The 25,152-nt window shown below is 34.7% G+C and overlaps 1 protein-coding gene across 1 annotated transcript in view; it reads right to left on the reverse strand.

The window, feature by feature from the left end:
* Positions 1 to 20,801: 20,801 nt before the first annotated feature.
* Positions 20,802 to 25,152, reverse strand: part of LOC149144721 (isoleucine--tRNA ligase, cytoplasmic-like) — a 739,557-nt gene continuing 735,206 nt past the window's right edge. The window contains exon 27 of the mRNA XM_089449912.1: positions 20,802 to 20,960. Within this exon, the coding sequence (XP_089306038.1) occupies positions 20,817 to 20,960 (144 nt within the window). The 3' untranslated portion in view covers positions 20,802 to 20,816. The remainder of the gene's footprint in view (positions 20,961 to 25,152) is intronic.

Consider the following 25,152-nt stretch of genomic DNA (forward strand, 5'->3'; position numbering starts at 1 on the left):
AGAGCAATGTGTGAGGACTAGGGCAAAATACGAGAGAAGGAAAAGTAGCTCGATGGGGCTGCGGTCATGTAGACCCCAAGTGAAGGAGAAGACCAAACCGAAACATTCCAATTTTGGTGAAGGGTGACTTGTGTGGGGTGGAATTGAGTGAACAAGTTCCTTTTTAGGTTGCTTCTGGTTTTTGGCATTATACTTTGTGAGACCAAGCCATTGTCTCTAGTGTTGATGTAAATTTGTGATCTCTTATAAAAGAAGATAGTTGGATGGTCGTTTCATATAAATTTGTGCATGTGTGATTGTATTGATAATGATGTGATATATTTACATATTGCTCATGAATGCTTGATGATGGAAGTTAACTGAAGTAGAGTGACAATAAGAATTAGTTGCACTATATTGAAGGGTTATAATATTATGCTAAGTAATCAATAATATAGAGATTAAATAAGTAAGCTTATTTTGAGGCATAGTCTAGGTGGAGTAACTCTATACTACATTAGGTAGTTGCGAAACACATTGGTGTCACACGCTAGAGGGGTTGCAGCGCACCCATCAAAGTGCCATTAACTGTGGGAGCCCCTATGGTTGTGAAAATGTGTTAGCTTTGGATATTACATGGGTTGTTGGGGCATGTGCAAGGGAAGGTGGATGTGTTAGGGGTGATTCCCTTCATTACCCCAATTCATTACTTTTTTTTCTTCTTCTTCTTCCTTTTTTAATATTTTTTAAAGTAAAGCTAAAAAAAATTAATATAATATTTTTAAGCTTTTTTAATATATATGAAATTTTATTTGTTTTGTTTTTTTAACAATATATATATTTTAATTATTTTTTGGGTTTTTTTTTTGTAAGTCAAAGAGTTTCTATTAATAAAAAAGCATATATAAAGATGACAAAATGCATGTGGTCTCACCCTGACCAGGTTTGTTGACTAATGCGGTAAACATACAACATATACAAAGCAAAATGCCCAGCTAAGAGGTCCATAGCCTTAGAGGCCTAACATACTAGAAAACTAGAAGAACAAGAAAGACACTAGTGATCATAATAAGTCGTCTGAGGTAATTGAAGCAGGATTATTTGGCCCTGTACCTAGAGGAGGAGGAGGGTGATACAAGAAATTGACATGATGCTCAAAGTGAGCAAGCCAAGCTTCCAACTTTTCAACTTTCTCTGTCAGTAGATTTTTCCCACGTCAGACAACCACAACTCTTTCGTGAACATGGAACTGGAAGTATTGGAGTTGTTCAAGTTTTTCCATGACAACCTCATGCTCTTCATTCAGGCTCTATCGAGATCTTCTAACCGATAAATGATAGATTGAACCAACTCCTGAATCTTGTGGAATTCCCAGAACTCATGGAAGGAGCATGACCTGCTGACCTTGCATGACCTTGAGTGTTGCGTCGACCACGAAAGGCCATAGCACAACCACGACCCTGCCCTCTTCCACCTCCTCTAGCTCCACGACCACTCTAAATTAACATATTCTTGCTTCTACTTGCCATGGAGATGGTCGGAGACTTGCGCGCCCCATGATATCAACAACCCCCATGCCCAACACCATGCATTGTAGCCGTGCCCCGCCTGGAGTTTCAACCTCCTACATTTGATGCACCACCCAAACTACCTACAGGAGTAGATGAGCCTTCCACCTTTTCCCGGGCTAGGACACAGAAGGAGCGAGGACCAAGCTTCATGATGAAGTCCAGAAGGAAGCCGAGTCCCTGAAGGCAATATCCAAACTAGACCAAAGGCCACCAGAATGAACCAAGAAGAACACAGACAAGAATCGAGAGCCCCATTGAACAACCACCTTCCACCATAGGCCAAACAGACCCTGCCGCAGACTGAGAGGGGGAGAGAATCCAACTCAGCAAATTTCTCCCACAGGAAATTCACCACAATACAAGAACCAAGCGAGACCAGAACAATAAGTCACAATAATAATAATAATAATTCTTTTCTTTATTCTTTTGACAAGTACATTACATAATGACTCAATTACATTATTGAAGACCGAACATAGTAACATTTTCCAACACCCCCTCTTAACTAGGGAGTGATTCATAATGTACATATACAATGGAAGATCTCAAACTATATGAACCATGAATAACTTTAGGCACCGCAATGCCATGGACTAGATTCCTGACTAGGGCAATCTATCCAAACAGTCACTCAGCAGTTTAGGCACCGCAATGCCATGGACTAGATTCCTGACCAAGGCAATCTATCTAGGTAGGACTAAGATGGAATCAATATTTCATCCCCTCCAGGTACCATCAAGTTTAATTGCTAACCATCAACCCAAAAATCCATGTGCGTATCCAAAACAGAGCTCAGTAATCAACATCACCTTTCCAACTTCGAGACTCGGACATCAACACAAAGTGTCAGCCAAATGTCTTCCCAGACAATGCTTTACTCACAAAGCCTCAACACCCCTTGATTTAGAAAATCAATAATGACCAATCTCTCACAATCAAACTAATTGGTAACCAACATGCTATAAAAATCCTTTGAGAGATTAACCTGTACAATCACAACCCCAATCAATAATATACTTTCACATGTACATAATCAAATACAAACCTCTGGGGTCTTACAGACAACAGATGTTGCTTCTCAACTTTCCATAGTAGGACTATCAAATGAATATTTGACATAATATTCCTAAATCATATGTTTTCCTTCCTACTTTTCTTGCAACAACATATCCTCTGAAATTCATTCTTCAATCAATACCAAGCTATGCCCTCCCTCTCAATTAGGAAGAATTTCTTCATCCAGACTCCCTCTTAAACTTAGGGAGATCTCTTCTATTCATCTTTCCTCCAGGAGATACACTTCTTCTTTTCGACATTGGAGAATATTTCGTGGATTCCAACCATTTCATCAGATTTATCATAAACCCCATCGTGCTTATCACATCAATGAACATATTTACCAAGTTGAATATTGTGTACTTGCACAACTTCAATAGAAAGTACAACCAAAACTATAGAAGCATGATTTTAGCCATATTAGAATCACAAAAGCATTTCATATATATATCAGATACCCATGCTTAATTATAAACAAGAGACATATACTCTTCAACATCTTGCTAGGGGCTTTGTCATACACCCTAGACTACTTCAACTTTCATTCCATCTAGAGTTTCAATGTTACTTCCAAAGGTATGACATACCTTCCTTCAACATATAAAAATCCCTAGAAACAATTTCACAAAAATATAGATCTACAAAGCATCTAACAACCTTTCAAAATACATATGTTAGAATTCTCACTAGGGATTCATACAAATTTTAGACTTCTTATTAATCAAATTCAATCATAGCTTAGTCATTAACCTGACCAGCTTCCACTAGGGTTAGTTCCAAACCCCTATATTTTTTCAATCAACCATCAATTAGTCACTGAAATGACCAACTACTACTAGGGTTAGTTGAAAACCCTATATTTATGAGAAATCATTAATCTTAACCAATAGTTCAAATTTCAACAAATCTCTCACACATCTCAAGTTATCATATAGTTAACATTCATCAACTATTTCTACTTCAACTCCAAAACCATAGAATTCACAAATACAAATCTCAAATCATCATATTCAAGATATTTTACTTTGACTAAGGTTTAATTCCAAAACCTTAGAATTCCATTTTCACAATCTCAACAATCATTACATACATAAATCTCAGATTGTTACATTTCACACTAGACAATGTCACTACTAGGATTTAACTGTTAAATCCTATATTTTCATATCTCATCATCCTAGAAACTCAGATAAGGACTTCCATTAAACCCTAAAGCTTATGACCATTAATAACCAGGTCAACACACATATTTAGGAATTCATAATCATTCATATATGTCCAACAACGTTAATACATCTGACCTAGACCAAGCTAGGGTTTACAACTGAAAGGACGTATCTGTACATGCCTAAATTTCATCATCATGTAAATATATTTCATTTCATGTGTTAGTCAAACCCAAATTCACAAATATTAATAAGAGTTAGACACACAATCATCTTGGTTACACTTAAGGTTTGATCAGACAAACATACACATACCAAAGGAAACGTTACTAAGAGAATATAAGGGTATTTTTTTACACATTTCACCAAACCCTAATGAGCTAGGGTTCCAATGTAGAACACACATTCCACCAAGACCCAATGAGATAGGGTTCCAATACGGAAACATATATTCCACCAAACCTTAATTTGCTAAGGTTTGAATGAAGAAACATAACCAACCCTATATTACCAAAACTTCAAGAGTTTCATGATTTTAGACCTTATCACTCAACCCTAACAAGTTAAGATTTCCTGATCATACCAAAATCCCAAACATGAAATCATCATTAAAACTTCAACTAGCATTTCACAATATCCCTAAGCAGTTTAAGGTTTCAAACATTCATACTAGAAAACCCTTCGGTTAGGGTTTTTCAAAATCTGTTTAGGGTTCTACAAAATCAGATAAGAGTGGGGTCGGTAGATTTATCAAGAGATGAATCACCCAAACAATAATCACTAAGATTCAATATAACTAGTCATAACAAAGTTAGTAATAGATCATCAAATGAGTAATCCTTTAAATCAATGTATTCATAGCATACCTTTGCTTCTTGACTAACCCTGTCTTGAGAGATCCTCCTTCTTTCAGATGTTTTCCTAATTAAGACAACAAAGGGAGAAAAGGTGATTAGTATTTAATATAATCAAAACTAAATGAGTGCATGAACCCAAAACTGAAAAGACGTGAGATACTTATCTTTGAAAGTTGTTGGGAGCTCCATCCATAGCTTGAGGGAAACCTACAAACTTAAAGCAATACAAAATTTATTTTCCAAAGATATGTTAAAAACCTATAAATTCTAAAACATATAAAAAAAGTTATGTAAAGAAAATGACTTAATATTTTAAGTCCCTAATGTTAGATTCTTCAGGCTTGACTTTCTTTGAGTCTCCTTCTTCAGCAAAGTTGGCTTGATCTCTTCCTCTCTTCTTATTCCTTGGATTCTCGGGATAGTCAATCTTGTAGTGACCTTTCTTATAACATTGATAGCACTCTATCTTAGACATGTCAACTTCCTTCCTTGAACCCTTCGATCTCTTTCATTTATGATGAGAAACATAAGCATTTGATACTCCTTAAGAATTCACAACCATTGAGATCCTTAATTCTTCTTGACTATAGGTGGTCCATAATTATTCAAAGGTTGGAGCTACCTTCCAACTGTTGAGACCTGCAGCAAATGCACCCCAAGAGGGTGGAAATTCTAATAGAGAAGCGATCACTAGTTCTTTGTTCGAAACAATCTCATCAATGGCCAAGAGATCATCCTCGTGTCTAACTATCTTCACAAAGAAGGTTTCCACATTATCTTACTTAGTCATGTTGGTAGTCCTCAGCTCATTCTTTGAACTTGCTACTTGACCAATGTTCTTAATAGTGAATAGCTTCGACAAGGCTTCATACATCTCCTGAGCATGGTCGATGTTAGTTATGAATGGGACAAGATTGTATTTTATCGCTTCTATCATTAGAGTCATAGCCACCAATTCTAAATCCCTGAACTTCGCTTTGTCGACACCACTAGCTTCTTTTGTAGGCTTCTTTACATTTCCTTTTACCAAATTCAACACCTTGTTCTCCTAGTGGATTAGATCAATCCTCTTTTTCCAGGATCTGAAGTTGGATGCTCCTTCAAGTTTGTTCTCACCCTTGATTGAGTTAGACATCTTCTTTGAATATAATAAACTCTTTCCTTGAGATAGTTGTTGATTTCTAGTAGCATCAAATGTGCTCTAAGTCTCAAATTTTGCAGGGAGGCTTAGGAACATGTATTCCAAAGAACCCATAAATCATTTTGGGAAATTCCACCCAAAAATGATTTTATTAAAATAATTAATATTTTTTAATGGGACCCTAAGTCTAAACTTAGAAAATAAAATATATTAATGGGTATTAATCTAATTGTGGGTGTAAATTCTAGAAGAAGATGAGGATCAAGCTAAATGATATTATCAACTGATTAACTTTTAATCTGGGCCGTTGAATGTCAATGAGAATATTATTTAAGGGAGCTTGAGGGTCATTTGGAAAACACACCGAGAGATCAAGAGATCAACTTTCTGAAGTGAGTTCTTTGGAGGAAATTCTTATCAAGTAGATTTATTGCAGTTGAGGGGAAAAGATTACATTCGGAGAGAGAGATATTTTCTCAGCTGGAGAATCATTAGAAGACAGAGGCAGAGAGTGATCCAATAGCCCAAGCGCAGAGGCTAAGCAGGGCCATGAAGGGCCACACAGAGGCAGTGTAGAAGGTGAGAGAGAGTCCGACCTTTTGTTGGGGAGAGTCAGTTTCAGAAGTCAGGAGTCGGGGTGTGAGACTAGGAGGATGAGAGTAGAGACTCCGGGAAGAAAATCATTCAGAAGACTAGGTGACGCAGTGCCTAGGGAGGTTGACGTAGGGACTATGTGAGGACTGCGCAAAGGCAACATAGGGCCTGTCAGAGGCACTTCATTCAGTATCTCGATTATCCGGGATTTTCTCAATGATTATGTGAGGTAATCTCACAAATATTTCTGCAAGTATTTATCTCTCTGTAACCGAATAACCCAAGAGATATTCAAAGATGTATTCAAAATTTGCTACTGCTTAATAACAATAAACACTCAATACTGCTACACCGATTTTCCCGCATTGGGTTTTTCCAGAGACATTTGTCCAAAAATAACGGTGTCTATTGTGTTGTATTTTATTTCTTTCTCAATATCTTGTTTCCACATAATATTTAATTAAGTGAAGGCTATAGTGAATGTATTACGATATTTGCCATAGGAAACTGCAAGTAATTTGTTTAAAGGAATTTAACAAATAGGAATAATATCATCAGTCGCTGCAGTAAGGGTTCCTGTTGTGGAATTTTCACATGGTATCATAGCTGCAGGTGAAGCAAGAAGAGAAAAGCTAGTAGATCCAGCGTTGATCAGTAGAGGGAGTTCAAAAAAGCTGCAGGAAGTAGTAGTTTGAAACCCCTAGTGGGTTGATGCAGTTCTAAGCCGGGAGGGTAGATTTTCGAGGCAATCTCTCTTCGAGTGAGTCGATAGATAGAAGGACTCCCAGTTCAATTTTTTTTCGGGGTAGAGGGAGCAACGCTGAAGCCTTAGTGTGAGGGGAGATGGTGGGATGTATATTTTTCTGTAGGCAGTTTGTTGGGTAGAAGATCGTAAGAAGAAAGAGGAGAAGCACGATTGAGGGAATTTCTTCCTTAGATAATTCCTAGCCAAGGAATTCGAATTCTCTAGAGTCGAGTAGTAGCAAGGGGCAACAATTTTACTAGCTTCAGCAGGGAGTACGTAGGCTAGCCCAGCACAGTGTAGAAGAGAGAGGATACTTTCGACATTTGTGGAAGAAATGGAAACCAATGACTTGAGGGACCAGGACAGGTTGAACGAAGCATCCAACTACGTCATCTGAAAGGCTAGAATGTCATTCCTTCTAGATGAGCATGCCCTCAAGACATATGTCGACAATGTGGTGACTGAACGAGCAGATCCAGATCAGTTGAATAAGTACAATCCTGAGATGGCGAAGGCCAACATGATGATCCTGGATGGAGTCAAGGATCATGTGGTGTGTCACATTGCTAGCAGAGGGACTACTAAGGAGATGTGGGATTGCTTGGCCATGTTATATCAAGGATCTTCCAAGTAGTGGAAGATGTACTTACAACAGAAGCTGAGATCTTCTTAGACGCAGAAGGGAGAGCGTGTGGATCCATCCCTCATGAAGTTGAAGGAAACCCGTGATGAGTTGTCTGCTGTGGGGAATACACCTAAGGATTCAGAGTTGGTTAGACTGGACCTAAATTTTGTCTCGATGAGTGGAAAGTCTTTGTCTAGGGTATCCTAGGCAGAGCAGCATTGCCGAATTGGGATGCGATGTGGGTAGCTCTAAAACAAGAGGGGTTGAGAAGAGACTTGGACAAGGTCAAACTTGACGGAAGCAGCAACAACAGTGGGTCAAATCTCAAGGAGGAGGAGGATAATGCAGCCCTTGCATCGAAGGGACAATAGGAGCAGTAGATACGTAAGACATATTGAATATTAAGTTTTTCAAGCGTGGTGAGATGGGTCACTATGCTACTCAGTGTCCTCTAAAGAAGAAGGATAAAGACGAGACACACGATCCGAAGGCTGCGCCCATGAAGATCGAAGAGGAGGAGTTTTCCATGACAGTCGAGATAGATCCAAGAGGGAGGTGGGCTGATTTGGAGTTGTAGTTCAAAAGAGCTACAGATGGGCAGGATCCTTGAGGATGCCACCTCTTGGATCAATACCTTGCTACGAGAACCCAGTTTTGTAGTAGCAAGATGGACTAGTGTCGGATGGTGTCGAGGAGCATTGGGGAGACAATTGCAGTGGTTAGGAGCGCCAGAGACTGAACATCATAGAGTAGAGTTGGTAGCATTACAGATGGCACAGAGTAGAGGTCAGAAGCACATATTCATAGGGTCGATGCAGAGACTAGAAGTAGTCAAGCTCCAACATTCATGTGGTATCATGTTGAACACAATTAGTTCACTATTTTGGGATTTTTTCGTTGTTGATAGAGTAGCAGAAACAGTTTGTAGTGCAGTGATAGTTGGCAGTGGCAGTGTCAGCGACAAAAAAGATGTAGAATTTTAGAGAGAATTGTAGTATGGATGTAGTGTTAACAGTGGTAGGATTAGCAGTAGTACATATCCAACATTTGCATGGTGGTTGGTGGATAACATGTCATACATCAACATCGTAGGAGGAGATGCTACAAAACAGGGTGATGCTCTAGCAGGGTGCATTGCTAGAGCACATTCCTCGCTAAGAGGGAGTGTTGATATCTGGTAGCATTGGATGTGATCTAAGTCTCAAATTTTACAAGGGGGCTTAGGCACATGTATTCCAAAGAACCCAGAAAGCGTTTTGGGAAATTCCACCCATAAACGATTTTGTTAAAATAATTAATATTTTTTAATGGGACCCTAAGTCTAAACTTAGGAAATTGAAAATATTAATGGGTATTAATCTAATTGTGGGTTAAATTCTAGAAGAAGACGAGGATCAAGCTAAAATTATCTTAGCCATTGATTAGCTTTTATTCTAGGCCATTGAAATTCAACGAGAAGATTATTTAAGGGAGCTTGAGGGTCATTTGGAAAAAACACTGAGGGATCAAGAGATCGAATTTCTAAAGTGAGAAGTTCTCAGGAGGAAATTCTGATCGAGTAGATTTCTTACAGTTGAGGGGCAGAGATAGCATCCAAAGATAGCTGGAGAATCATCAGCAGAGAGAGGTAGAGAGTGATCCGGTACCCCAAACGCAGAGGCTAACACAGGGCCATGCAGAGGCAACGTAGAGGGTGAGAGAGAGTCCAATATTTTTCTAGGAAGAGTCAATTTCAAAAGTCGGGAGCTGGGGTGTGAGACCGCGAGACACATTGCCTAGAGCGGTTGACGTAGGGACTGCGTGAGGAATACACAGAGGCAATTTAGGGCTTGCCAAAGGCACTTCATTGAGTATCTGTATCAGGGAGGATTTTCTCAGTGATTGTGTGAGGTCATCTCACAAATCGTTCTGCCAATATTTCTTTCTCTGTAACTGAATAACCCGAAAGGTATTCAAAGATATATTCACAATTTTCTATTGCTTAATAATAATAAACCCTCGTAACTGTTGCACCGATTTTCGCATTGGGTTTTTTCCGGGAACATTTGTCCAAAAATAACAATGTCTATTGTGTTGTATTTTCTTTCTTGCTCAGTATGTTGTTTTTGCATAATATTTAATTAAGTGAAGGCTGTAGTGAATGTATTACGATTTTTTCCATAGGAAACCAAAAGTAATTTGTTTAAAGGAATTTAACAAATAGGAGTAATATCATCAATTGCTGTAGTAGGGATTCCTGTTGTGGAATTTTCACAATAGTGCCTATGAATGGATCTGCCTTTTTTTCTTCTTTCTTCACCCAAGCTCTGAAACCATGTTGGAAATCAGAAAGGCATAAAATATTTTCTTGATCTTGATAAATATTAGTTGTGATGTTTCTTATTATTAAGATTAGTTATATCTTCTTTCTTTAGTTTATGAAGCAATTACTAAAAGTAGCAGCACATAAAACAATGGACACAAGATGTAGACACATGCTAGGGAAAACCCCCTTCAAGGGGAAATCCCAGTCAAAGTAATTCTTCCTTTCAATAGTATTATTTGAGACTCTTCACCCTAGACCAAGACCAGACCTTCCCTTCACACGAAGTCAACCTACAGAAGTTCGACCTCTTCCCAGCAACTTCGAATATGCAACAACTTACGACAAATGGCAGCTTCTGTCAATAGTCTAACTTGGAAGACTTTGATATGCCAATCTAGAGCATGAAACAATGAGAGACCACCACCAAAATTTCGATTTTCCTTGTATCCTTAGACTCCCCCAAACTTGCATTCACTTCGGCTTCCCGACAACAGACTTTCCCAACAATAAGAGAACTTTGCACTTCTGCCCAACAACAATATTTTCACACTTTTTCCCAGTAGAGAGAATTCGAACTTGATAAGAAGTGATGATCCAAATGAATTCAATGACCTTCCTTTTATAGGCTTCTTGTGGGGTCGAATAGGGTCTTAGGCCGACATGGTGTGGAGGTTCCTTAATTCATATTTGACTCAATACTAAACCTTTTTACATGATTCAAAAGCCCAAGAAGGGTCTATTTAAATGTACAATAATTCTATAGACTCAGAATAAATCCTAGAAGTCCTCAATGGGGACTTTGACCTAAAACATGGTGACCCAAGCATGAAACCCATGCTTTAATAAGTCACAATAATAATAATATTTTTTTTCTTTATTCTTTTGAAAAGTACATTACATAAAAACTTGAGTACATTATTGAAGATCGAACATAGTTACATTTTTTAACATTTTCTACAAAACTTGGGAATGAAACTTTTTCTAGAATGCAGTGATTGAAAAGTAATGGATTGTGACAAATCTTAAATGTGAAAGCCTTCAATGATTACTAATGTGTGTGTATATAATCATAACTAATCATAGTATCCAATATAAATATGAGACTAAGCATAGAATAAATATTTTTGGATTTTTTGTTTTATTTTCAAGCGCTCAACCTGTCATGAACCAAATACAAATAATAAAAAATGGAACAAAAAATGCAGCATTTGAAACATCTAACTAATTTAAAGAACTGGATTGAAGAAAACATTAATCTACTTGTAAAGTGTAAGAAATGGAATCAAAATTATGAAAATAACAACTATATTATTTCTCACAACTGCATAGGGGGCCCACTTGATGTGCGTGAGAAGCTAGGAAGTCAGATCACAAGACTTAGAATTATTACGCGGTTATAATTATGCCATGAAACAAAGTATTTGCATTACTGTAAAAAGAAAGTCTTTTTCTCCAGAGAATAATAACAATAATTCAAAATTAACACAGATTGTATTTTGCTTCTAGATTGAAGCATTTTATAATGTCTTCTTGGATTAACAACTTAAGAAATTAATTCCAAGAGATAAGTTTTAAATTCGACATCTATGTTTTGAAAGCACATTAGGAAATTTGCTCTCATGATTTGTTATTGAAGGAGAAAATCATGAAAGGGATCTTATTGACACTTCATCAGTTAAGATTCTAGATTCCATATCTCACTCGCTTGATATCTCCCATGCCTGCTTGATGATAAAGTCGATTCCTTGACATTCTACATGAAAGGAATGTTCCATAGCCACATTTGAATTTTAGTTTGACCAATAATATTCACATATTCTGTGAGCTTCCAATTGCGCCTAATAGATGGATGTCCATGTGGCTGACACCTGACAATTGTTCATGTGTCCTGTTTGTTGTCTAACACGTGCGAACCTATAACACCTATGATTTTGCTGTAGAAATGCCTGTTAGCTGCAGAATGTGCATCTTACAGTAGGTATAGCATAATTTAAATCAATTTCACAAAGAAAACATAGACTATGACCTGAGAGTGGATGATTACCTTTTTATTATAGTTTTGCACGACTTGGATGACCTATAATTCATAGATGAAGTGAAAAAGTGAATAAAATAGATGAAAAGGAAAAGGGTTTGTCAAAAGGAGGACAACTCAGAGGTTCAACAAATACCATGATTTAAAAAGTTGGAATTTTTAGGTTTTTAGTAATCATGATATTCGGTTTTCAATGGCATGTTTGAAAAATGTTAGAATTTTAAGTGTTTTCATAGTCATGGTTGAAAAATGTTTGAATTTTAACTCTAGAAAAAGGGTGCTAGCGACAACACAACTTTTTTATTAGGGGCGTTTTTACATGTATTTTATGCAAAAATATGGAATTTTGAAGGCGAGAGCTCTCATTTTTAAGGTCATTGTTCTCTTTAAGGTGTTAACTTTGTTATTAACTTGTTGAAGGTGAAATAAGGTTCTTAATAGTTTATTTTGAAAGTGTATTGCTAATAATTAAGCTTTAAATTTTGTCAAAAAAATTTAGGAACTTAAAAATTCCTAACATAGTGGGGTATAAAATGAAATGGATCTTGATAATGAAGGAAATTTGATAGATAAAAAGGACATGGTTTGGGATTATGCATAGTCTTGAAAATTTGAGTAGTCAAGTATGATAAGTTTAAACTAAAGTCTCAGGTGCTCAAATAAATGAAATAGATAGATAATTGACTGAGGATACAACTATTTGCGTCACTCGATTGAGCATAATAAAAATGGATGAACATATTGGTGGTAAATATGTGGGATCTTGAATGAATGCTAATAGAGTGCATTGGTAGAATACCTAGTATGCTCTAGTAATTGTTGTCATTTAACTTTGATGAACTATGGTGAATAAGTAGTTAGAAGATGAAGAGCTAAGTAAAGTGTGCTGGTTATTCAATTAGCTCACAGGTTTAAAGAAGTGATTGATCTTAGTGTTTTCATAAATGATGCATAAGTTAACCTCTATGGAATGAACAAGAGGTCAACAAATAACTAATAAAAAGTAGCACACACATGTCACATCAATAGTAACTATCAAATCAAGTCATTGAATTTAGGCAATCAATAACGAATGAAATGTGGAAGCCAAATCAATTTTTAACTAACAAGTAATGAAGAGGACCAATTGTAATTGTCTTATTGTCCCACAAGAAGGTGATCTATGATAGTTTGAGAGTTGGTATAAGTTATACAACAAGGATGTTGTACATATGTTGTAGTTATTGGTTGATTTCAATAGTAAATAGAACTTGAGACATTTTCAATTAAAAAAACATCGCTTTGGTTAGTTTAAGCAATCCATGGATAGGCCAATAAAAGAAGATATAAATAAGGTTAGAGGTTAAACCATCAAACAATGAAGTTTGATTAAAAGATCATAATTGAATAGGATTTTGGTTGTGTAAATAATTATTCTTAAAGATTATGAACATCAACTTATGTGTTAGAAGCTATAATAGGTAGGAAAATTTCTCAAACAATTGAATTAAAGAATTTATCTGTAAGATTATAACCTACATTTAATTTGTATATATGACCATGTAAATGTGAATATCTAAAGTCAATGTAAGTTTGCATTAGTAAATAAATAAAATATACATATTGATATTGTTTCTTTTTATTCCACATATTAGTGATTCAAAGTTGATTAAGTGATATAATGACATATCTACGAAGATTTATAAAACCAATGCTTTTAGCTACTTATAGCCACATTTACAATATAATTTATAATTGAAGTTTTCCCATTTGAAATAATGGTATTGCATTCATGAGTATCTTAAGAAATGTTTTTCCTAATACACATCCATCATTTAATTAATTAGTCTTCTAGCCCTTTCTTTCTCAACTTTCCTCTTTCTATTTTTCTTTATGATGACTTTAGAGAGATTGAGAGCCAAAGATTGAAGAAGAGAATTGATTTCAAAAGCATTAAGAAGAACTATGTTGAGATAAAGAACATGTTGATCAAGGTTGTGGAAGATTTCATGAAGCCTTAATGGATTTAGTACATCCACTAATTATAAATGGATGATTAATGCCACTATGAATTGATATGAATATTTAGTTTCTAAAAAAAGTTAACGTATCTAAAATTACAAAGGGCATTAGGCCTATCTATATTTGTATTTTCAATAATGCATCATGGGAAAACATTATTAACTTGCACTCATTTTATATTGTTGAGATATCATGCATAAAATTATTTAAACCTATAAAAACCAATAAACCACATTTTATAGATAAAACAACCATTAAATACAAAATTAGGTGGAAACCATGAAATGTTAAAATATAACAAAAGCATCATCAAAAAAAAATCCATGGGTGAATAGAACTGAAAGTATGAAGTTATTTAATCTTGTTGAAAACTTTTGTCTAATTATTGAGTAAGCTATTATCTAAGGGCATTGTACCACTATGCATAAATTTTTGATACTAGAGGTATGTGGTAAATCTTCCATATGTTGGAAAACTTCTAACTCTTAACACCCAGGTTTATTAAACAATGGATTAAATCTATTTTTAAATTCAACTAATTTCATTATTTTTGGAAACATTGTTAAAATTCAATTTATAAAAATGTAGATTACATGATATTATTAATTTGACAAATACATTTGTCAATAAGCAAGTAATAATTTATTCAAGGAGAAATATATTTTTAATAATTTAAAATATTTATATACTCAATATTTTTTTTGAAATATAGATTATATATTATTTTAAAATTTGACTATTTTATTATTTATAATTTGAATATAAAATTATTTTTAAATTAATAATCTAAAATGATATACAAAATCAATTTACCATATAATAATAATAATCTAATTTATGGCACACCTAAGTTAGACATTGTTCGTGGTATAAGGAAATGACTACTAAAGTCTATGAAAACATATATACTCTATAACCTATGGACCTTACCTATAATATTTCAAGAGAAAATATATACTCTTAACTTTTTCCCGGGGAAAATAGAGTTCGTAATTTCTATTAAAAAAGTGATAATAGAGATTACATGCTGTTGATGCCAAGGCATATGCAGAAGTGTGGTATAACCACTTACAATAACCAATACTTCAGAGAAGTATGCAGATAAAGCCCTCGGTCAGGGCATCCAGAAACAGGGTATGTAAACCCCAACAGGAGTGTACGCCAACCCAACAAGCTATTAGCTAATAATAACAGTAAATAAACGATGACTCAAAAACCCTCCAAACAGGGCAACAAGAAAAATGGATCAGTAAACCTCAAACAGGAGGATACCACAACCCATCACTATCTAAAAACAGAAAAATAACAAAGGCTCCTGTAGATAGAGCAGAAAGTTCGAATGACTGCCAAGTCAAAGAGGAGAGGCACGAAATGGAAAAGGGCAGCCAGATAGCCCCACCCCCCACCCCCTCAACTCTCCTGCTGAGAGAAGCCAGAGGAAGATACCGCCCATGTCCAAAGAAGCCCTGAGACATGGCTGACCAGTACAAGTCATTGAAGAGACGGCACGAATCGGTGTAGACAGATCCACACCACAATCCCTCAACGCATCCAATAACTGTCCAGGTAGCCAGCGAAAATCCAAAAATAGTACCCCATGGCTCAGCAAGAGAACCCATCAGGGCCCAGCAGGAGCCATGGAGAATCGGTTCCGGGGGCAGAGGCGGCTAGGGCAGCCACCTCGCCCCCATAAAGCCAAGCAAGCCCCCGCTCCCGCTCCAAGAAGAAACACGGTTAGGAAAGCCCTCAAAATAGAGGTCCGAAGAGAGTCGAGAACCCCGAAGACCCGAAGGGGATGAAAGCAGCTCCGCCGCCGCCCAAAAGCAGAGCACTAATAACCGGAGTTCTGTTTTATAATATGCAAAAACAGAAACTCAGAGGATGCGCCGATAGCCGCCGAGGTTGTCTCACTCCGCCGCCGCCCAAGTGCCGAGCTCCAGGCAAAACCGTGACCGAAGATGCGCTGTCCCCTGGATAAGCGGTGACCAAAGATTGAAACCCTGTCACAAGATACAGGACCCGCAGAAGCTACAGGTACCCCACCAGGTGCAGAGCCCGTCGGAGCACCAAGCAGAGTCGGGGCGGCCTGATGCCCAAGGAAACCTTGCCGCCGCAGGCGCTTTCAGCAACCAGAGCCGAAAGGCGAAGACCTCAAAATGTTTTTGGTCGGATGGGGAATCGAAACCTATACTCTTAACTATTAACCAACAAAACCAATTTATCAAAAGATCACTTATCACTAAATAAATACATTTCCATATTATTTTATAAGAGTAAACATATCATCTCTTAAGTATATAAAGATATCTAAAAGCTATAACTTATAAAAACTATTGAATATATTACATATTGGAATGGTTTATATCTTTTTATTATATTTTATATTTTTATATAAGAATAAATATTAAGAGTTAAAATTTTAAATGTTAAAAAATATATTTTTATAGTTTACTTTTTTATTTTTATTTTTATTATTTATATTAGAAGGGAAATTAGTAATCAGAACCATACAATCATAGTTATCACCTAGGAACACATTGCATTCTTGCCAATAAAACTCTTTTTGGCGTAGTTTAATAGCCCGCAAACCATATCGAATAAGATAAGTCAGAGTTACCCTTGATGAGCTCACCCACGGGGTTTAAACTAGTGACCTTTAGAAATGAGTGCCTTAGCAGAACACTCAATCACCAACAAGCCTCGCCTCGTGGGATTTTTTAAGTATAAATTTAAATTTAAGATTATCATTTTAATAAAAAATAATTTAATATTTATTTTGCTTTAATAATTGTTTAATTTCTAAAATTATTTATTTTAATATATTTTATTATTTTTAGGGGTGGCAGGAGCGGGAGGGGCATCTTCCCCCCCGATGAGCAAATAGAAACACAATATGATTGGGATTTGGGTGATGCATCTAACAATCAAGCTGAATATCTTGCACTATGACATGGTTTAGAATTAGCTATAGTAAGGAAAATATCCAAGATCTCAGTGTTCAAAGATTCAATGATTGTAATTCAACAGGTGTGGAAAGAAAATGGGTCACAAAACTATGCTCTTTCCCCTACATTGCAAACCTGAATAGTTTTACAAATTCAACACTTTGAACAAATAGAATTTTTTCATGTGTATAGACAATGAAATGCAATAGCTGATTCATTAGCAAACAAAGGAAAAATTCCAGAATAGGGATCCTTAGAATTGGATCAGGTTGATAATAAATACACCTTTACCCTGTCATCAATGATCAAGTTTTATGACCAAAATAATGCACATAAAGGCTCTTATACCTGAATAAATGATCAAGCATGCCAAGATGAAGACATTCATTCAATTGAGACCCCAATTGAAAATACTTTGGTACTTAATCTGATGCTAGTAAGAATGGAATGTCGACCTCTATTAATTCTTCACACTTGAATACAAACAAAGGCATACCCTTATCCATATTATTGTAACATCCAGCGAAAGGAACAAGTCACATGCGTCCATAGGTGGGCATAAGTTTCAATAATTGAAAGAGGCAACATGTATACAATGATGAGGGAGCTTCTACTATGTCAATTCGTTCTTGTTCAGTCTAGAGTTAATTATATTCTCCCTCCGCATCATCTGACTGTCATTTTGGGGAAGAAACTATGATTCAGACATGGATTTGGAAACCTTACAATTTAATGCTCCAAGGTGGTGCAACAAAAGTAATGGAAAATATATGTGGATTAACGTTGTTCACTTTTGAGCTCGATCTACATTTCTGATGAGTGTTTATAGTCGTGAGAATTGGAGGATAGCCAATACAAAAGACCAAATCATGGAGCATAACCTATCTCTTATGGTAGATCCAGAGACATCAACATGTGGAAGCAAGAAAGAAAAAATGAATTTTCTCTTGGAAAGATTGTTGGAGTCACTAGAAGGGTTGCTGAATACCATGAAATAAAGTAGTGTTGTAGAGGCAAAGGAGAAGAGGACACACCATCCATTAAGGGACACCAAGTATGAATTGTTGTAGAGAAAATTGGAAAATTTCCACCAAGGTCAGAATGGAACTAGCAGCCATGGACATCCAAATTACATAGGTTGAGGAATCCTTTAGCAACGAAGTAAAGTTTTCCTTGGAAGAGGTTGAGGCTAGCGAAGGACTCGTGAAGAAAAATGATAAATTGTTGAGGGGAAAAGAATGGTAGAACAAGGCTGAAGATACTATGCTACAAGGAGAAGCTGTCGAAGCAGGATCATCAACTGACATATAAATTACCATGCTCTGAAAACTTTTGATGTTATGTAGGTACAATTTGTCATTAGGAGTATATTGTAAGGAATATAACAGACACTTATTTATAATAGTTAGTAAAAATTGTCATAAGCATAGATTAGAAATATTTTGGACTTATGAATGTGGTTTAATTGTGGAACATGAAGAAGTATGTACCGGTTTGTGGCTTGGGAACCGGATTTTTATTATAATACCAATATCCTATAGGTTGTTTTGATATATATATATAGTTTTAGTTTACTATATTGATTTAATTTAATTTATTTATGTGTTAATTTATTGATAACAAGAAAATAAATATGGTTAAAATAAGAAAAAATTCTCGTGAACTCCATGGGAAGGTGGACTTTGGTCATTTCCCAAAACACGATCTATGGGGAAGGTGGACGTTGGCCAATTCCCAAAACACCATAGGATGAAAGATTGGTCACCTTTGTGACACTAAGAATGTTAAACATGAAAAGTAATTTTTCATAAACTATCCAACTTATATTCATAAAATATTTAAATATCAAAATATTTATCATACTACCAATCTTTTTTACCTCTTAACTAAACAAAACTATAGTGATCTTGGAACCCTTCTCTTAATGCATTTCCAGTATAAAAATAAAAAAAGAATTATGAGTAATCTCTTAGATTATTAAGGTTAGATAAATCATTTGGGTATTAATGGAAGTTAATAATCAATATTATAACCATAATGATAATTAGTTTATTTTTATTTATATAAAAATATGTTAAATATAATTAACATATTTTTAAAAATTATATATATATATATATATATATATATATATATATATATATATATATATATATATATATATATATATATATATATTAAAAAATATATATATTAATATTTGATCTAATAAACAAATAATAAAAATAAAAGGAAGATAAATATAAGATTAAATTTTAATATAAACAATAAATAATATATTCTTTAAAGTGGTCGTATATATGCAAAATTTAGTCATCATTTGTAATCACAAATTTATCATCTGCAGTAGTGATTTATCTTTTTTTGGTACTTCCATTTCACTATATAAATGATTGATTTAGTAATTTCTATTCATTTAATTTAATTTCATTCATAATTGTTATAAATGACTAATTTATTCATATATTCATTTTGTTCGTGTTCACCATTAATCAATATAAACTACTAATTTAGTAGTTTTAGATTGATTTTATGTGTTCATTATTAATCAAAATAGATTAATTTGTACGATTTTGCGACTAAATAAAAAAAAAATGTCATTATACAATGTGCATGTTCATCTAATATGATAAAGAAAAGTTACATATGTTAATTACAAGAGTAAGTGCAAATAAAAATAATTTCAACCACATAAATTTTATTATATAAAATGTCAAGTATTACAATATGAGTTTCCAACTTAATATTGGTTAGACTACAATTTACACATGAAATATTGTTTCATCATTTCAAAACATTATCACTGTGTTGCTAATGCTTTGCAAACGAATTCACCAACTCTCAAGACTTGACCATCAATTTCTATGTATGTGTCTTATGCAAGATATTTATGCTAAGGGTGTCACTAGACCGGTTCTCTTCTCTTTCTCATTTTGCATTTGTCGCTCTAGTGTTATTATTCTCCTATTTCTTCAATTCATGCTTCTTACGATCAATATTTAGTTCCTTTCCTAAAAATGAAAGAAGATACAATGCAGAGCGTAAGACATGAAAGACGATGAATACTTGAATATAAACTAAAGTAGACTATGAAAGATTTATATGACATATACCTCAACATCAGCATTGTCAATGTAATTTCCCCCATAAGAGCAAGAAACTTGAACCAATTTTCTTTAGTTGGGGATAGTGCCCATTATGTGGCCATATGACATGTATAAACAAAGCAAATAAAACATCACCATAGAAAAGAACACCTTAGTAACTCAATTATATTCAACCTTAAGAGAAAGCTTAGGCATAGTCATGCCAACTAAGTTACATGTTAAAAATCTTAGGTTGTAGATAACGTGTTAAAAAAAATCTGAGGTGTGATGTTTAACCCTTGTCGCTTTATTCACAACAACATTTCATTATCTAATGCATGAATTTGGTCAAGTATATAGACAACCTATGCTCAAATAACAACATGAAAGGTTTTTTTTTTAATAATCATGAAAATACGTTAACACAACAACTAAAAGGATTTCAATTAATATCGTGTAATACTAAACTCATCTTTAAGCTTTGGATGTTTTTTAAATGGACATGATACCTAGTATTTTCAATTCCATAGTTAACAGACAGAACAAAATCAAAAGAAACATTCAAAATACAATCAAACAATAAAGAGAGGGTATGATGGAATTAACATTGCAATTATAAGAAATATGTTTACATGTCCACCAGTGCCTTGTCTAGCATTCCTAAAACATTTTCTTGCCCAAAATAACCATGAGGTGAAAGAATCACAACATTAAAAACCATAGGAATCCCTACTAGAAACATTTCTAAAGTTGATGGCCTTGGTGCCTGAAGGATCTTCAATTAAAAATGAATCATATCCAAGACATGCCCTGCATTGTCTCCCCATCCCTTTTCTAATCCCATTTCCTGTAACCTGCCCACACCAGAGTCAAGTAACAACCAAATGAAGACATTGACATTTTTTATATCTTTTATATGTATAAAATTTGAATCTGATTTGTTTCAGGAAAATACTAATTCATATTTAAACCCTTCCTGTCATGAGAAGGTATCAATCAAGTAGGACATCAGAAAAAATTGACCTTAATGAGGTCCTCAAACAATTCCTACAATATTAATATTTTCTTGTTGTGATATTTTGGGTAGAAAATATAACATATCTACAAAAGAAAAATCCATATATTACTTGTGTTCAAACTCTGTATGTGGTGTATTCATAGGCAACTTTTTAAGATGTTCTTCTGTCTTTACCAAAGCAAACTATAGCTTGGTTAAACTCGACAACCTTTCATTCAACACCCATTTCTGCAAGATAAATGTCACACATTATTCTTTTCCATTTCTCAACATGCTACAAATGATAAATTGAAAGTCACATAAAACTAAGAGAAAATCGTTTTTTTCTAACCAAAACAAACAAACAAATGGTGCCTCTAATTGAACTTCACACCTCAGAAATTACTCTACCATGTGCATGGGCTAAATCTGAGATTCTTTGAACCATATTTAGGTAATACTTAATGGGATATTCGTATGTTTACCATGATGTCAATTTAGTGTTAAAATAAATATATAGATCTAGGTTATTATTAGTGAAATTCAAGTATAATTCAAAAAACATAATGTCATTGCAAGGTTGTGGAGAGAGAAACATCTTCATAATTAGGCTTCTCTATTTTAGTTTGATTTGAATTGAGTTTGTTTTTTAATATATAATTTTCTCCAAAGAAGTGAAATAGAAATATGAGATTCAAAACAACCCAGAAAATCCCAAACCTTCCTTTCCTGGTTACCCATACATATTTCCTAACCTTGCTAAAATATTGTGCTTTAAATTATTCAAAGAGTAGAACAAATTTGCTACAAAAAAAAAATTGTGGTCATCATGATATTAATTATAAGCTCCACAAATAAAGTTGTCAATTGGATTTATCTCTAGTGGTTATGAAGAATGATTGTTATCCTTCCCACCTAGTTTCAATTCCCATAAGTGATGTGTTGAGCTCATAACAAGCATATTTGTGTAATGACATTGTGTTGAGAAATCTAGGGCATCAATAATTAGGTGATTTCTCTTTCTTTAATAACTTCTTGTGAGTTCTTTTTACAAATTTATATTAGGGTCTTCTTTAATTAAGTTATTAATGTTATTCTTCATCAAAAAGCTACCAATGCATGAACATAAATAGATAAGAGACACAGAATGTAGGCTATGAGCCAGGGCCAAAACCTCTCACTCTTTGAGAGAAAAACCCGCACAAATCCTTCTTATCGAGATTCCAATTGACGAATACCAAGACCAAGAAACTTTACCTATTTTCCTCTCCAAGACCAAGACACTAGTTTGCTTGATTGTCAACCTTCTGGTCTTTTTCCTCTTCTCGATTCCTCTTCCGCTTTGACCTTCTTAGAACTGAGATCATCTCCCATTTGAGCATAGCGAACTATAGACACACTTGAGATGACACCAAAACACATCACTGTAATGTCACCAAAATATCATCACTATAGCAGATCCAAAACACTGTGATATATCACTGAACAATAGCTCCTTCATAGCTCTGAATTGTAGCTAATATAAAGCACTGAACTTTAATATATACTTGTTTGAACTATGTAGCACTGGGACCTTCTTTCAGAGATCCAAAATTTTGTTTCTTTGATTAGCCTAGAAAATATTCTCGCTTCCCCTTTATCTAAGTTCTTTCTATACCTTAACATCTGAACTTGTCTCTTATCTCTTCACTGTCTCTGTGATCTGAATTCCCTTGAATTCTCATTGAACTGTAGCCTTCACTGAACTGCGTGGCACCGAAACTTCCTCCTAAAATGGTCATCCAAATTTTAGAAGTGATATGAACTTCTTCACTGTAATTGTCACCCAAAATATTAGAGATATATGCGAACTTCATTATGGAAATGTGAAGACCCTGCCCATGTATATATAGTAGTTTGTCTTATATAAATAAGTTGACATGTTCATCCGAATATGTGTGTCTTCATTTATGTGAGCTAACATGAATCCTTCTTTTTTTCTTGAGGATGACTTGAAGAAGGATACCGTGTGCTTGTCTTGGAGTGCTACTAGACCATTCTATTGACTCATATACATTAGTAACATTCCCAAGAAGGGTTGTTCATACATCACATTGACTCTATATGACTTTTATGACAAATCATAAAGGTTATTAAAGGGAAACATCTAAAAATAAAATCTCTTGCTCATGAAACCCATGAAGCAAGGCAATAATAATTTTATTTTCTTCTTTACATCATTTACAAAAATCACAAGTACATGTCATTATGAAGACCAAACCTAGTTACACTTTTCAACACATTGAACCTTGTTGTTGATGGACATTCAACAAGGTAAGTCTTTTGGTCTCCATTCTTTCTAATTCAATCCAAAAACAATTGGCCAGTTGCCACATAAGTGATGTCATAGTTGCAATTTGTGAATTGTTTCCTAGCATATGGCTTGTTTCATCCTAGAATTCATTTGCCTTACTAAAACATTCGACTTATTTATTTCCCGTATTCAATAAAAAACATATGTGGGATTGACAGAGTCAGTTCAACTAAATCACCCATTTTATGCTTATGACAAGGATCACTAAAGATTTTGTGATTCATTTTTGGTCTCAACTCCTCCTGTATTGGAAAACCATTAGATGTAAAAAGTGAATTGCCATAAGTTATTTTGTCTAGAAAATCCTTCACAATCGAATTTGGAGGTAGTTCTTGCACAATAATCTATTTAACAACAATAAGAAATCCTTTATTCATGAAATTGATATGATGGTAGAAATTTCAAACAACATACATAAAAAATTATGTAAAATATTAGCAAATGAATTTTAAAACAAGTAGATTGCAAAACAACTACATCATAATACGGTGTTTTTAGGAATACCATACTCACTTTATCATATTACATAATTAGAAGGAGACTATCATCCACATGGTGGGCTACATAATTCATCCATATGTGGGCAACCATATTTATGGGAAGGGAAAGGGAAAGGTGGTCTCATGTTTGCATCCTGGGGAGATAACCGTAGTTTAGTGTCCATAATCTCAATGTTCCACATTAGCATCCATCATGCCCACTCGACCATATGAACAATGAAGGAAGAGTGTGTTTCTTAACCCTCCTTGTACCTCCAATGTGCAACAATTCCAAACCCAACTTCTTGATGCATTTCTTTAGTCTATATTTGTATTTATAGTGGAAGACCATCATCCCCAAAAACAACAGCATGCAAAAACTGATACCTAAAGAATTTGGACCACAACAAGTGTTAGGTGAGTAACCCAAATAATCCCTTTGGTTTGTGCCTAACCTAATATACAAATGATGTAAATTCAATAGAGCGGAATGATGTATATCCCAAGCCAAGGAAATCATAAAATATATATGCTTTGCATATGAAAATGTAGTGCTAAATTAAAATTCTTATATTTGGGGAGTGGTAGAAATGCAAAATATTTTCAAAGGGGATATTGATGAATGATGTAAGTACGAGCATTTGTTATCCAACATATCCAATTGAATTTAAAAAAAAAATAACAATATCTTATCAAGAAATAGTGCAAATTATGACACCGCCACCATGCAAAACATGTCGATATGCCACCATGAAAAAATTTCTGATATGATTGGTGATATGCCATTTAAGTTGTACATTATCCTATAATACCTCAAAAATGTCATCCACAAATTTGCAACAATCGATTTGAATTCCCTCTTTCACGAGAGATTTCAACATATGATTTGATACTTCAGAATGTATGATGACCATCAAGAAGGTGTTTGTTAAAAGAACCTTCCTCTCATATACTACAACTATATGATCTCCCTTTTCATAATTTATCGACCTCCTCGAAGCTCAGGCCTTTCATCTCAGGAACAAAATCAAGGAAAAAGAGGAATGCAACCCCATCAATAGAAACAAATACTATAAATGTTTTGGATGTTCCCAACACATCAATCAAAGATAGGAATCTCTCTGAAACAATCAGATTAAATATCCAACAAATTGTTGCAGCAATGCCTCCACACATACTTCTATATTTTGAAGGATAAATTTCAGAATTGATTTTCC

This window comes from Pinus tabuliformis, chromosome X, assembly GCF_031772625.1.
Source record: "Pinus tabuliformis cultivar Carrire ecotype Pingquan chromosome X, CPIR1, whole genome shotgun sequence".
NCBI lineage: Eukaryota > Viridiplantae > Streptophyta > Pinopsida > Pinales > Pinaceae > Pinus > Pinus tabuliformis.